Source organism: Pempheris klunzingeri, chromosome 2 (assembly GCF_042242105.1).
Source record: "Pempheris klunzingeri isolate RE-2024b chromosome 2, fPemKlu1.hap1, whole genome shotgun sequence".
NCBI classification, from domain to species: Eukaryota; Metazoa; Chordata; class Actinopteri; order Acropomatiformes; family Pempheridae; genus Pempheris; species Pempheris klunzingeri.
The window spans coordinates 13,418,122-13,432,994 of NC_092013.1; the positions used below are offsets into that span (position 1 = coordinate 13,418,122).

Here is a 14,873-nt window from a genome sequence, read left to right on the forward strand (position 1 = left end):
GCAATCAGGTGTGTCTGCGCCCCATTCTTGAGTGAAACACTGACCTAATAGTTAGTGTGTAATTATATATTATTATGAAGCTTTTGAATATTTACATCTGACTTATAACTACAAGTGCACACCCTGTTTATATAATGTCCAAGCTATCCTTCATGTAAAAGCTTTGCTTTTCTGTTAAGATGTATAATGAGCTACCATAGACTAGTTCAAAAAAATGTCTATATTTATATTTTTTTACTTTCAATTACTGACAACAAAAATCCAAGTTTATTTCTCAAAACTGACACTGATCCTATTCTTGTCGTATTCAACTTAATGATCTTGATATGAACACGTTGTCTACAGTATCTAACTGTGGGATAAGAAAATAAATAACTAAATGAATAAATAAATAAATAATGCTTAACCATCCCCATTTTATAATTTTATACCATCCATTACAGAAACATGCTGTGTAGTAGTTCCGCTGTGAAGATGCATTACTGCCTCTTTTTGCTCTTTCTACTTCCCCAGCAGCATCAGTCACAATGTGGAAGCAACAGGAGATGGAGTGCATGTTATCACATTATCCTCCTCGAGGCCCAGTTAGTATGAAGAGCGTTCTCAGGTCACTGCACTCTGTCTGGTGTAAAACATGTTTCACAACATGTTCTTAAGGAAAAATCCTTTCACCTCTGTCCACCTTTGGACCCATTAACCAGTCATCCTCACTTCTATTAATAGGTCAGCTATGAATCCACAGAGTTAGACCTTATCAGACTCTTCTCAGCTACCCACGAGACCTTCATCGCACGCCCTTCTCACACTGCTCTCATCATCATCTTCACCAGATAATGGCCCAGTACAGCAGCTGGCAATGTGATAACTTATTGAAATACATACATATAGAAAACAACTCCTGCAGAAATGTCCTCATATTACCCATCATATCTATCTGTGAAACATGTCCCACAAAATAAGATTTAGATGACTGATTGTATGCTACATTCATTTTAAGAACTATACATCCAAGAGTTTAACTTATGCACTTTTGCAAATCACTGACAAGAGAAGAATATGATGCATATGATGTGCAACAAACTTCTACATTGCACATAACAAACTGTAAATCTGTTCAGAGTTTAACGTCAGTGAGGGACTCTACGATGACCACTGCACAGTCGCCATGGTAATGACAATTTCTGCGTCCTGGATGATGACAGAGAGAACGCAGTGTGTCGATGACAGAGAGTTTCCTGTGTCTTTGCTAGAGACAACGGTATGCTAATGGACTGCATACCTCGCCAGATGGGGTTTGTTTGTGTCCATGGGTGCACAGGTGAGGTCATCGGAGAGTGTGAGTGTGTGAGAGTGCAAGAGATAGAAGGAGGAAAAATAGAGGAAAAGATTTCCGGGGGGTTGCAAGATAAGTTACTGGACAGAGAGCAAAATAGTCTTCACCTGAACTGTGCATTTGAACAAACAACTACTAAAAACACATTTGTTAAAAGAACTTTTTTTGTATATTTTGTATGTGATGTAAAGCAATGAAAACCTTAAATCAAATAGTCAATACAAAATAAGCAACAATTTAGTTCAAGTTAAACAAAAAAAATGTTTAGGCGTTAAAACTGGGCATGATTTGATGAGATTTGATTGACGGTGATCTGCCAAAATGAGTCCCACCAGCTTTAAATGAGCTAGAAATTCAAAAAAACAAAAACAGCTGACGAAAAATCTTTCATGTGACATAACCAAAAGCAAAACAACCAAAACCCCATTGCAAGAGCTGATTTAAAAAGTAGGAAGACAAAATATACATTAAATGTTCATATGAAAAATGCACATTTTATAGCAGATATAATTATAGACAGATTTTTTTTATCTTCTTTTTATATTTAACAGGTGTTGTAACAGGTTTGCAGGCCCAAAGAGAAAAGGTAAGACCTGCTGTCTCAGACGACAGACACACAGACACATATTATTCTTAATCATAATGGAGAAAATATACGTATACTTTTTTATCTTGTGCTTTGATTGAACTCCAACCACGGTTCGTACCCTCTGTTCCCAACAGCAGCAGTTTATTTGGGGCATGAGGGATGATGGACAGTGTTCCTGCTCAACACCTGTCAGTCCAGCTGTTTTCAGCACAATAGGTCAGACTGATTATCAGTCATGTCTAGTTAATAATACAAATCACCAATTCAGTGCCTCCCATCAAACACGACAACCCGAAAAAAGGGGGAAATATATTTATAGCACTGGATTCTCTGTACAAAATCCCCCTCAAATGCCAAACAGCATTATCACAAAATGAGTTGCAGTTTGCTTTCAGTATCACATTATTCATGTGGAGATGAAATTAAGCTTTGAATGAATGATATAAATATAAACAACTTAACTAGTACTCCCATGTGCATGAGATCTACTTGTTTTAAACACCTGTGATAAAAAAAAAAGATATATCATCTAATGTGGATCTTATCTGAGAAGAAGGAATGATTCCTGATATCTAAATAAGAACGCTTTCAAATATATGTAGCTGATTGGTTGAAAGTCATTGGCAAGTTGTTGTGACAGCGTTTATTCCACAGACAATTATTATGTGGCTGTGCCTTTGTGTGTCATGTCAAGTTGAGGACCCGCAGTAGGTGAAGCAGATGATGGGGTGAGGCTTCAAAATATAGAAATATTGTTGCTGCTTCATGGCAGGAATATCTGTGTGAATTTATGTAACTTGCTCTCCTAATTTTGGCCTTTACTTTGACACTAAGGAAGTTGAGCTACCATTATTTCACACGATCCCTTACTTATCTAAAAGTTGTCAATGGTTCAATTCAACAGGAGAGTGATGTTGATTTTCTTATCTAAGTCTCAGCAAGAAAGCAAAGTGTGTTTCCCAAAATGTCAAACTAGTTTTTCAGAGAGCCTGTCATGTGCAAAGTTGTGTCTCATCCTGGCTTTGGGCCCTTTAGTAGTTTGTAGGACCTGAGGGCACCAGACATGAAGTTGTTGTGTGTGAGCTCTGTGTTACACGTGTACATGCAGTTGTCATGCTGTTACAGTTTGGAATAAATTATGAGATAATGTGGTTCACTCTGTCAGACAGCACCATCAATCACCCCATCTCCCTTTGATTCTTCAGGGGTGGCTCTCTTATTATCGCTGTCTGTTCAACAGAGAGTGTCATCAAGTTTAAAGCAAACAGACAGCACACGGTTCAGCACAATGAAGAACATAAGGTCTTCTCAGGTTTACCATTAAGTACGGCGGAATAACAAACTGCACTTGGCTGAGCTCAGGCCACGAATCCTCATTTTCTACAGAGAGTGGGCTTGTGTTTGATCTGCAACGAATATCCTCTGCAAAAGACATGCACAGTTGATGTTATTGTCTTGAAAATAAAAGCCGCGACTGAGGTAGGAGGTCCTTCACTTTAATTAGCAACTTATAAAGACTGCTCAGGCTCAAATATTCATTACACTGAATTACACACTTTGGAGGCCAAATGATGCAACAAGCAGTCATCTCTTTGAACTGTACTGTTATCAGTGATATCGACCCTTTTTCATATCATAGTTTTACATACACTATTTCATGTTGGAAAGAAATGATGAATAGTGTTTGAATATTCAGGTTCATTGTTTTGTTCAGTTGTTATAGAAAAGGTGCCAAAAGCTTGATTAATGTGACTCTGCATGTCTCGGTTTTCTTTTTGGCTTATGGGTCTCTTACGGATCACAAAATGCCCATCATACTTTTTTTTTTATTATCCCTTCACATTCAGTTTCCATAATGTCTCCTTTGAGCAGCTTTAAAGCTGGGAAAATAATCCTACACGTTGTCTCATTGAGGCTACATGACGTTTGCACTGAGTGAAATATTCAAATTCAAGACTTCACGACAAGATTGCTGCACCCCTTCATTAAAAGGACATATTCTAGATGTCTTATGCATTGGCATTGAAATTCAGCAAGACATACAGTATTTGGTACCTTTGGCGACTTTTTGGTCTTGCATACAATTTGAAATAAAACTCTGCTAGTTTGAAATTTTTTTTGACTCAGAGTTTTTAATGACTAACATTGACAGCATTTAAGAGTTTACTAAAGTAGATATGAGTATATTAGTTGAACTAGTATAGAGTTCAACCTGTATGAGAAGATCAGCATAAACATTTTTATATCTGTTTAAAAAAAAATTCCAGTAATAAATATTCTTTCTATGATTGTGTGCGTGTGTGTGTGGATGAGGGAGAGAGAGTGTAAGTTCATTATCTGTTTGTGTACAATAGACCTCCATGTAAGTGTGCCAGGTCATATTTGTCACACTGTGTACACTACTGCTTGCTCTTGGCTGTATTTTATTGTGTTGGCTTTGATAACAATACTTGGCTGTAGTCTTATCAAAGTTGCACTGGTACTCTGCAGCACTTACATGAATGTGTTAACAGCCGGGGACCATAAAATGGCACATTGTTCTCTTGCTTTTAACATATCCAGATGTCTATAAATTGCTTTTCATGTCGGTTTCTATGTGTGTGTGTTGTATATCGTCGTCTCTGCTGCCTGTCAGTACAGTTGTCACTCCTCCTATTGTTATTTCTCGCTTCACTGGTATTACAGTGACAAGCCGTTGTCACTGGAATGCTACCAGACAGCAAAGCAGGGGTTATTTTTACACATTTCTCCATTTAATCTGTCTATTTGTTTACTGATTTATGATTACATCTCTAGATGGTGTTTAGAGGGTTAGTGAAAGCAATGCTGCTCTCTTCATTTGTCACCATTTATCAGCTTATCTATCCGATGGTATCCCATAAGTCTAATCTGTTTGTGTATTCCCTCAGAGATACATTTTACCTTCTAACTGTCTTTACTGATTGATCTGTAAAGGATATTGACGATTAACCTAGCTTAACAAGAACAAACTGTATCTGGCATTATGTACACAGTGTACATTATTTGATAAGTAGGTCATAGCCAGACAGACGTATGGAGGAATAAATTATTTGCTGTTAATCTGCCAGTGTACACATATTAAGAGGGTATTACAGACGACCACCTCAGCTGTTATGAAATGGTATTTTCTCCTTATATAATCATGTGTTAACTGGGCTCAGTCTTAGTCCCGTGCTTTTTCATAAATGGACAGGAGGTCAGGTCCCAGAGAGCCGAAGGCTGCTCATCTGCAGAAACTGTCAAACATCCACAGAAAACGTACACATACAGGTACCGTGATACTGATGTAGAGTTCTCCTTTTTAGTATAGTTTTTCAAGATAGACATAGGAAGTTAACTTCTACATTTGCAAGCATTTAGCTGGCACACGCATTCAAAGCGACTTAAAGAGAGAGGTCAAGGATACTTTGACAGGACACGTGATGGACTTTTAATGGGAGGCTGGCTGTTGATCTCATGGTAACAGGACAGTCTCATCAGCCGGCTGCCCTCTTGTTACAGGCTATCCCCGTAAGAGCAATGATTATAAATGAACAGAGAGTAGTTAATCATTCCCTGCTCTGAAAAAATACAAAATTATTGATGAAGGAAAACATTTACATGATTGACTGTTCAATCGTATGTCACCTTCTTGCCCAGAGACAGCTGTGTACATATGAACTACGTAAATAATCAAAATAACCAGTGTTTATTTGCACATTCAAAGCAATGAGAAGCAATACATTTTTGAACAAAAACCGATGTGTCTCTTGAGTAAAATAAATAAAATGTACATAAAGTCCTGCAACATAAATACACTATGACAACACTGAATTATTTTTACAAAGAATATTGCTGCTATTTTCATATCTCATGTAAAAACAAGTAGTCTTAGCAACTCATCAGAAACATATGACTGTTGACACTCTCATCCTTGTTATAAATCCCTCATTTCTGAGATGGTATTTACCTGGAGATCTGTATACTGATTATATTTTGATGACTTATTGTTCAAGTATAATGTAATATTTGTGTTGAATACTTTTTTTTTAGAAAATAGATAGAATAGACGTTTACTTCAGTAGCCAGTAAAAATACTACAAATACAGTCACAGCAATTTAAGAAACGATGTCCATTAGCTTTTCCAGTGTCTTTAGACAAGAGGAAAAAGATGTGACAAGTTTTATGAACAAAAACTGAGCAATTATTCCTTCATGGTGTATTTTAGCTTTTACTGTAAAATTCAGTTTACAGACATTAAGTACTATAGATCTCTTTTTATCTTGTAAACTATTATAATCCTGCAGGTTACAAATGCTGCCACACAATAGTGAGGTATATCTAACTGAACTCTTCTGGGATCTGTCCTGGTATCCTGAAACCAGTCTGCCCAGTTTGATCCAGAGTGCTTCTAGGACTGGATGTGGCAAAGCTGGCACGTGTCTCTATGGTGCAGCTGGTCCTCTGGAGGAACTGCAGGAAGTTCTCGTGGCCTGAACCCTCATGGCTGGAAACGGCCAGCTCTACAGGCCGGGCTGAGTAACAGCGCCGCAGCTTCCAGAGTTCCTCCCTGATCTGTCGGTTAAGTAGCCCATAAAAAAATGGATTAATAGCAAAGGAGGAATATGCCAGCCAGGTGACTGCTTCCTCCAGGTCATCGGGAATCCTGGGTGTCGCTTCTAGTGTCAGATGAAGGTGAAATGCAAAGTAAGGCAACCAGCAGATCAGAAACTGGCCAACAATAACCACCAGAGTAAGAGCGGCTTTGCCTCCACCAAAAGGCCGGTCACGTATAATCCTACGTGGGATGCTGCGGGTTGTGATGATAGTAGTCTGGCTGTTTATTGAGTCAGAGCGATTTTTCATTTGACTGTTCGTCCACAGGGGCAGAGGTCCGTGCTGGCGGGCAGCCACTCTGGCCACCTTGTACACATTACAGTAGACAGCAAAAATCACAACAGCCGGCAGGCAGAAACAGGTGACACTAAAGAGCACAGAGAAGACCCGTCTGTGGTCACTGTGGCTCCAGTGCAGTGAGCAGTGTGCAGCACTGATGGAGCTCAGGCTGCCGTAGGACGGCCACCCAAACACGGTCGACAACCCCAGCACAGCAGAGGCCACCCACACTATCACTATCACAGCTGCAGTTAGCTTCAGCGTCATCTTGACCTCATAGCGCATGGGGTGGACGATGTAGTAGTAACGCTCAACACTGATGGCTGTGATCGTGAAGATAGAAGCAGCTATGAGGAATACGTTGAGGAAGACATAGACCTGGCACTCCAGTACAGTGAACACAACACCAGCAAAGTACGGAGAGCCAGACACAATCCCAAGGGGCATGAGCAAGATGGCACACAGCAGGTCGACTGTACACAGGTGGCACACAAAGGCAAATTTCCTGAGATGAGGGGCCTTTATGACAACCACCAGAACAGCGGTGTTGGCTAGAAGTGCCAGTACATTCAGGGTCACCATGAAAAATATCCCTGTCAGGTCCTTGAAGCGTGTCTGCGGGTTGGGAAGGATGCCCAGCTGTCTGCTGGGAGCTAAGGGCATCGGTGCCCAAACTGTGGTGCTGTCATTGTACTCGGGGATCACAAATGAACTGTTTTCCTCCATGATTCATAGTGAAGGTTTCAAAGTAAAAGTGCACATGTGTATTCCAGACTCATTGTTCAGAAATGAGGCCGGAGGATCCTTTAAATGAGACGCTCTTCATTCCTGTGTTGGAGAAAATAAAGTCCATTAAAGCAAGATACTTGTTTTTTATGTCAAATCATGTTGAATACAAAGTACGTGAACTCTTTCAACTTTCAATAACTAATTCTTTAGCCGCTTAAGTGAAGGGAAACAAGCTGTGAACACAACACTAACATATTATCACCTCGTAAGTTGATAAAGAGACCAAGTGAGCAAACAGGTTCCTATTTACACATCCAGCGGATACTGAGAAACATCAGAATTTATCTGGAGTCATGCTTGTGTCCAAGTCCAAGGGTTCACTCTCTTTTAGTTCTTTTAAGCAGATAAACGCATTCAGTAATGTTGAAGGATACAAAGGGTTACTTCTTTTAGTCCCCGAACTTCTAGAAAGTGGGGGTACTCATGAGACACAGATTTTAAAAGAAGGGTGAAAAATTGAGGGAGCAATTCTTCAATTTTAATGTCTTGACTTTTAGTCCCTAAATCCCTAAAATGGGCCAAGCTCCAAAAAAGTTAGTTCCTACATTCCCCATAATGTTACTCCTATCATCTTTTTGTAGACCCTCACTGCCTGGTAAATGACTACATATTACAAACTCTGTACCTCCAGTTTGTAATGGAGGCTCTCTCAGGGCTGAGATAACCCTGATGACATCATTATGACATCATCAGGGTTGACAAAGCTCCTCCAGACAACATTATACAACTGTTTTATTTATTCATTTCATCGAGTGTTGTTACCCGTGACAAGTAGGCCTAAACTGTTCTTTCAGTGTGTGATACTTACTATGTAATCAAAACAGGAATTTGAATTGATTACATTAATACTGAATTACATGCAGTACTAAAGGCTGATTTTATGCATTATTATTCACTAGTGACAGATATCAAATGTGTAAATGTAAACACCCAGACACCCTCACTGCAACCTCATAACCTCCATGGGAACAAACACACACACATACCTTAAAGGTATTGGCAAGTTAATCAATATCTTCTTGCATTTGGGGAGAATATTTAAAGAGGGGTGTGCGCTCTCTCTCTCTCTTAGCGAGGGAGAGACGTGATCAATAGGAATAATTCATGGAGGACACCCTCTCCTCCATCCATCCCCAGCCTTTTGAAATGAAAGATAATGAGTGTGCTTGTTTTAGCCCAGCTGCAGGGAACTGGCTGCATTGATTAATATGTGTTCAGTGTCACCCTGCATCGCACCATCAAAGAGGAAACATCCAACCACGTCAGATTTGACCCCCGATCCTGGAGTAATTCCTTATGAAAAATAACCAGACAGCACTGACTAAATATATACCATGTTTTTACTGTACATTTGGGATCAAAATGCCAGCGGTGACATGCAATAATCTTCTTTACGTTTCACAGCCTTTCTTCTCTTTCTTTAATGTGCCTCCCCATGCACACATCTGCCATCTTGTGCTGATAATCATAATCAGGTTTCAAAAGTGGAGGATGCTGTGCCCTAAATACATGTGCTTGCTCTCTGCCAGTGATCCACTGATGCTCTCCCCTGCTGTAATCTTCTCTGGTGGCCAGCTATTGGCATGCCACGTTTGCAGTGAGATTTATCCCCAGGAAAGGACTGGTACATGTACATTCTCATGCACATTATGTAAGGATGTCCTCGTTTTTCATCACGTTCCACTTGCAGTGCGGCATATGCTACATCCTTTAAGTCCACGTTTTACTCCTGAACAAGATGATCAGTCATTGCCAGTTTATTTCGTTCTCTAAAACCTTTTGTAAGTATTCAACAGCTAAACGTGTTGTGGGAAATCTCTCTGCTGCTGTGGTTCTTCTCTGTTAATACTTTTGTAGCAGGAAGAAATCGTCATTTACTTATCATTTTTTTCCTACATTATAATGAGGATGAGGGAATTAAGCAGCTCCTCTAATCTCCATAAAGCTGTGTTACAGAGCATTTTACTCTTTACAGGGAAACCCTGTAATCCCACTCTTTGTGAGGACCTTCTCAATTATGTTAATAACCAATTCAGTTAATATATTCCACATGGTTACCATTCATTTTATATCAAAAGAAATAGTCATATTTAGCATTAAATATCTTACAAATTTCAGAGACAAAATGGGGTGTTGTACTGAAAAAATAAACAGAATTTATGGAGTTTAGTTAAACATAGGATATTGAAAATGACAATGTGAATTGCATTACTTTAGATTATAATTAGCCTCGGTTACACTGAGGGATAAAAGTCATATTGATAAATTGCAGTACATTTTCATTATTGAATATAGTAACACCTAAGACATCAAAGTGAAATGGCAGTTAGCAGTAGGCCCCATCCTAACCTAATGGACTTTAGTCATTTATTTATTCATTATAATTTGTTATCATAGATTCCTTTGTGGTCCAACTTTCTCCAGATTGCAATTTGCCAAGACCATACAGAGGTCTGTAATGCATGATGAAAGCCATCAGTAACTTTTATGTGTCCTTTTCACAATATCTGTGTTGTGTGTGTCTTTCACACATAAACCTTTTATGGTGTTTTATGCAGAACTACTTAACATGTTCTTAGACTCAACTCCCTCTGTCTCTCTGATCGTGTATACCAAAGTATGACTTGTAACTCTGACTATTTGTTGTCTTAAGCATCCTGTCATCCAACATCCTCAAACACATGTACCTCAGTACTGAGCTCGAACCATTTAGCTGGTAATTCTCAGGCCTTCTGTTTATTTCAATGATGATTAATACCTTGATACCTTGATAAGGAAAAACATTTAATCATTAAATGCACCAAATATATTGCCAGCATTTATAATCCTTAATCTCTACTTCACTGATCATCAAAGCAAGGTTAATCTAACTTTCATAACTACTAAAACAAAAATGTACCAAGAAAATCTTACATTTTGAAAATTGTCTGAAGCTCCTCCAAAGAATTTTCTCTGCGTCTTGTAAAGTTGAGTACTTCCGAATCATGGCGGTGACTCCTTTGAAAGCATCAAACTCAGTGCTCAGGTGTTGTTTTCAGGTATATAAGAGTGATGGTCCAGTTTACAGAGATCTATCAAGAACAAAACAAAAACTTGCAATAAACCGTGAAAACAGTAGATTTCCCAAAGAAGCAGATATACAGGTCTTGGAAAAGCACCCCAGGGAGAGCTGATACAAACAGAGGGAGAGGTGATGTGTTGTGCGTCCACTGAGGCAGCACAGCTGGCTTGGGTGAAAGGGAGGAGGAGGAGCCAGCAATTGGTGATTGTTCAAATCACATCTTTTAAGAGAGGATGACTCTATCAAACAGCCACCCACTAACATTAACCATGTCCCACACACACGCTCTTTCATCAGTCAGTATGCGGCCGTGACTGTCACACGCTGTCCACTGTGCTTCTGTCTATACACACACACACACACACACACACACACATTCTCTATTCTCCTCTCAGGAGCTTCAGAGAGAATAAAACAGACCCTGAAGTACTGGTTTGATTTTTTTTTTTTTTAATCAGTCCATTCAGAAATGTACACATAGTATTTCATCCTTTAGATGGAGTATTTCTTTATTCCGGAAACAGAAACCTTAATTTCTCAGTTGTTGCACTGTTTTTAAAGAGTTCATACTTGCAGACAGAGTAGCATGAAACGGGGCTCAGCACTGACATCTGTTGGTTTCTGTGGAAACAAAACTGTATTCCTGTGAGATCACACTGTATTTACTGTGGTGATGTAAGGAAGGGTTTGAGTTACGATAATGGGGGGACATCGGTCCCAAAACTTCATTGGCTCTTATGTAGTTAAGCACAAGAAACAGAGAGGTGATGAAGGGGATGTTGTAGAAGCAGGAAGACTAATCATCACTTACAGCATATTTCGCAACTGTAAAATAACTATTATAGAAACACTGTGTCACTTGGTGTAATGCACACTTTGTTATGAGCAACAAGGATACGAATGACCTGCCACTTACTTTAAACATTCCCGACTCTCAAACACATGAAGGCCTCCTGACTGAAAAACCAGTATAAACAAAGGCCAACTTCAAAGGCCGACTTCGAATTCAATAAGAACACTCGTTTGTTTTTACCACTGATGATTACACATGCAACATTTTCTGGTGCTGCTCAGCGTCTTAGTTTGGTCACCAGGTTAAACATTACGTTTTTTTGAACGCACACTAGACAACGACAGCTGTCACAGTAGAAAAGGAAGAGTTCTAAAAAGTGTTTAAAAAAAATTACTAAGTTCAAGCACTAGATTTCAATACTGAACAAACAAAACGTAGATTAAAAAAGGCAATCTGTCACACATTTCTATCAGACGTGAAATACTGGTGACCAACAGATGAAGGCAGATTTAAAAGGCTATAGCTGAGAATCATTTGTCATTTCTGCTTCATTTTCAGGCAGGAGTGAAGCATCTTGGGAAAAGCTTTGATCAAGGATGCCTTTGTTTTCAGTTTTAATCAAACCCAGTCTCTTCTTTAATAGTTTGTCCTCGTTGTTCAACTTTGTGCGGATTGCAGTTTTTATTTGGCTGCTATCCACGCCAAACTTGAGTGCCACATGATCTGGAAGAAGAAACATGAAAAAAAAAAATCTCCATTTTGCATTCTTCACTAATGAGAATCCACAAAAGAAGGTCTGTGTGCTTAAAATTCAATAATACAAAATGCTCTTTCACGTACCGATTATACCCCTTAAGATCTCAGGTGGGAGTTGAGGTTTGTGGCATTCCTCTCCAGTGAAGGCGTTCCTCCGGCCCTGCAGGGAGTGTGTGGCCAACGTTTCTCTGTCAAAAAGTATCATCAGCAGTGCTGACGTGTACTTCTTGTAGTCCGCGATCTCTGCGATGCGCTCGTAAAGATTTTTTGGTACTTGAAGATTCTCAGAGAGGTACAAGAAGTTGTGATCGTCCTGAGGGCAAAACAGGAGCACTGACATGATCTTCGCTGTCCAATCATACCAAAATGCAACTGAGCTGAACAATCTTTCCAAAACTGTGCCATTATAAAAAGACATGCAGTATATGAGCTCTGACCTCTGGGATATTATGAACCGCTCTCATGTCCGCCTCAGGCTCATTCAGGAAGGAGATACTTTCATCTTGAGAGTTCTGTGGCACCGCTGTATCGCCTCCTTGGAGAACGTGATCCAGAGTGACTCGTAGTTCATGTGCGGTGTGCCTCATCTGCATCATGAGAGTGTTCATCTCTGTAAAAAGTGTCAAATCACTTTAGAAACCCGAAGCGGAGCTCGTTTATTTACCGAATAATTCAAATTATTTGATAATTAGATGATGATTAGACATTTACAGCAGGGCCTTAGCCAGGACTTTATCCGAACCCCTCCCACCTAAAACCCTTTTAGCAAACCAAGAACCAAATGAAAATCACAAAAACATTTTACACTTCATTTATCTCCCTACATTGTGGTCTAAATGTTATATCAAAGCCTTTTTTAGACTTATTTACACATCTGTAAATGCAATTTTCTAATAATTTCCTACAAAATGTCTTGAAAAAAATTATATGCACAACTGAATCTAAAGGAAAATAGGTAAGTCCTTGGAGAAAAAACTCAATTTAAAACACAGATAAATATTATTTCATTTGTTTATGAATTACTGGACACTTGATTCTCAAAAATATTTTATCTGTAGGATGTTAATTTTTTAAATGATCAGCTGACATGCTGTGCACTAACTAAAAGACTCTCTAAGTTACATCAGCGATTAATTATAACTGAATAACTGGACGTGGATCACTTAAATAAACAATTGTTTTTCCTTTATTTAGTACCATTTTTTTTGGGAAACCTCTTGTAAATTATTCAGAAATTATGGACATGCTGTCTAAGTTGTTTTGGTCTAAAAAAAAAAAAACAAATGTATCAGAATCAACATTGACAAGCCCAACATCTGCAATGTGTGTATAATCATAGATTGTAAAATTGGGTAATAAACCCCCCCCCAAGTTTACATAAATAAGACCAATGGCATAACCTGTTCTGACTGTGGTTACAGTGAGTCACATACAGCAATTAGACTGTGTGATTTTAACTTTTTTTTTTTTTTTTTAGCATATTAATTAATAAATTAGTCATCTTTTTCCACCTACCTTTCAGCTCCCTCAGCTCCCTCTCCGCCAGGATTCGACATCTGCGTTCATATTTGAGTTGTGCCTGCAGTTGCTCTATCTTCATGAGCAGAGTGATGGTGTCTGTTCTGATGCCTGGACTTGTAATATTTTCTTCATCAAATTCAGCATTTTCTTGCTGCCAAAATGAGAAGTAAGTGCATGAGCAATTTTCATATCTAGTGAGGTAAAAAAAAAAAAAAAAAAACTACAACAATAAAACAGATGTTTTTTTCCTGCACAGTTCAGCTGCATAAGCCCTCACCTCATTGTTGGGAAAGGGTGAGTAGCTGGACTCCTCAGACTTGTACTTGTCCTCCATTGGATCACAGCCAAACTCTTGTGCCTCAGTGCCGATTTTAATCATCTTGACTGGTGTTTGTGTTGGAGTCTCTCCTGCGCCTCTCTTAGGTGGCATGGGGCTACACTTAAATCTGGGGAGAGTGCGAGAAAGCTGCTCAGTTGACACACCAGACATTGCTTTTCTACACAGGATGGAGTGAAACTTTAAGTCAAACTTTTCAGTCGGTCGACCGTGTTGGTCTTTTCATTTCAAACTCATTCATGCGAGACAATAATGGAAAGTTACTTCACATCGCACCTCTCCACCCCTCCCTCCCTACCTACCTACCTCCCTACCTCCCTTCCTCCCTACCTCTCTCTCTCTCTCTCCCTGCCTCCGGACCCCTCCTACTAGCCTCCAGCTGGACCCACTGACAGATATCAAACTGTCTGCCAATTCATCACTAAAATCATGTGGTGTGTGATGGTTCAGAGGAGGCTCACCTGGGCGTTCAGCTCGACTTCAGGGATGTACTGTAGGCACACTCACTGAGGACAGAGACAGCGCAGTAAATGGAAATACTGCGTAGTAGAGGAAGTAGTAGTACTACTGCAGTAGTGCAGTACATAGATCCTGATACAATTACGGCTGATTTTTAACAGCCGCGCATAACATTTCCGGTTAAATATGTGCGAAATACTGCTCCTATATTTATCTCTCACGGTGTGTGGTCCACGTGTGTATAAGATTACTGTGTTGTGAAATTTATATTTTTACAGTTATGCGCGGAACAAAGCTGCGAAAACTTATTCCCCGAGGGAAGTATTTTGCCCCAGTAC

General features: G+C 39.4%; 2 protein-coding genes across 3 annotated transcripts; both read right to left on the bottom strand.

The window, feature by feature from the left end:
- Positions 1-5,615: 5,615 nt before the first annotated feature.
- Positions 5,616-10,795, bottom strand: LOC139213900 (probable G-protein coupled receptor). Its single transcript, XM_070844601.1, has 2 exons — positions 10,522-10,795; positions 5,616-7,647 (listed from the first exon to the last, which is right to left on the bottom strand). The coding sequence occupies exon 2, from the start codon at positions 7,543-7,545 to the stop codon at positions 6,265-6,267; it is 1,281 nt and encodes a 426-aa protein (XP_070700702.1). The 5' UTR covers positions 7,546-7,647; positions 10,522-10,795; the 3' UTR covers positions 5,616-6,264.
- A 337-nt stretch (positions 10,796-11,132) lies between these two features.
- LOC139213910 (uncharacterized) lies at positions 11,133-14,772 on the bottom strand. Of its 2 annotated transcripts, XM_070844622.1 has the most exons (6): positions 14,538-14,772; positions 14,017-14,185; positions 13,734-13,890; positions 12,656-12,828; positions 12,303-12,531; positions 11,133-12,185 (listed from the first exon to the last, which is right to left on the bottom strand). In XM_070844622.1, the coding sequence occupies exons 2-6, from the start codon at positions 14,167-14,169 to the stop codon at positions 11,980-11,982; spliced, it is 918 nt and encodes a 305-aa protein (XP_070700723.1). In that variant the 5' UTR covers positions 14,170-14,185; positions 14,538-14,772; the 3' UTR covers positions 11,133-11,979. The 2 variants fall into 2 exon arrangements, with proteins under 2 accessions (XP_070700723.1, XP_070700714.1); XM_070844613.1 differs by lacking the exon at positions 14,538-14,772 and having other exon boundaries at positions 14,017-14,306.
- Positions 14,773-14,873: the final 101 nt, after the last annotated feature.

What these genes read in the sequence shown, in the direction of transcription:
- LOC139213900 (XM_070844601.1), bottom strand. Translation starts at nt 7,545, where the DNA reads ATGGAGGAAAACAGTTCATTTGTGATCCCCGAGTACAATGACAGCACC.
- LOC139213910 (XM_070844613.1), bottom strand. Translation starts at nt 14,229, where the DNA reads ATGTCTGGTGTGTCAACTGAGCAGCTTTCTCGCACTCTCCCCAGATTT. An exon ending in CGGTTCATAATATCCCAGAG is followed by an intron (nt 12,532 to 12,655) that starts GTCAGAGCTCAT and finishes TTTTGCCCTCAG; the next exon opens with GACGATCACAACTTCTTGTA. An exon ending in GATCTTAAGGGGTATAATCG is followed by an intron (nt 12,186 to 12,302) that starts GTACGTGAAAGA and finishes TTCTTCTTCCAG; the next exon opens with ATCATGTGGCACTCAAGTTT.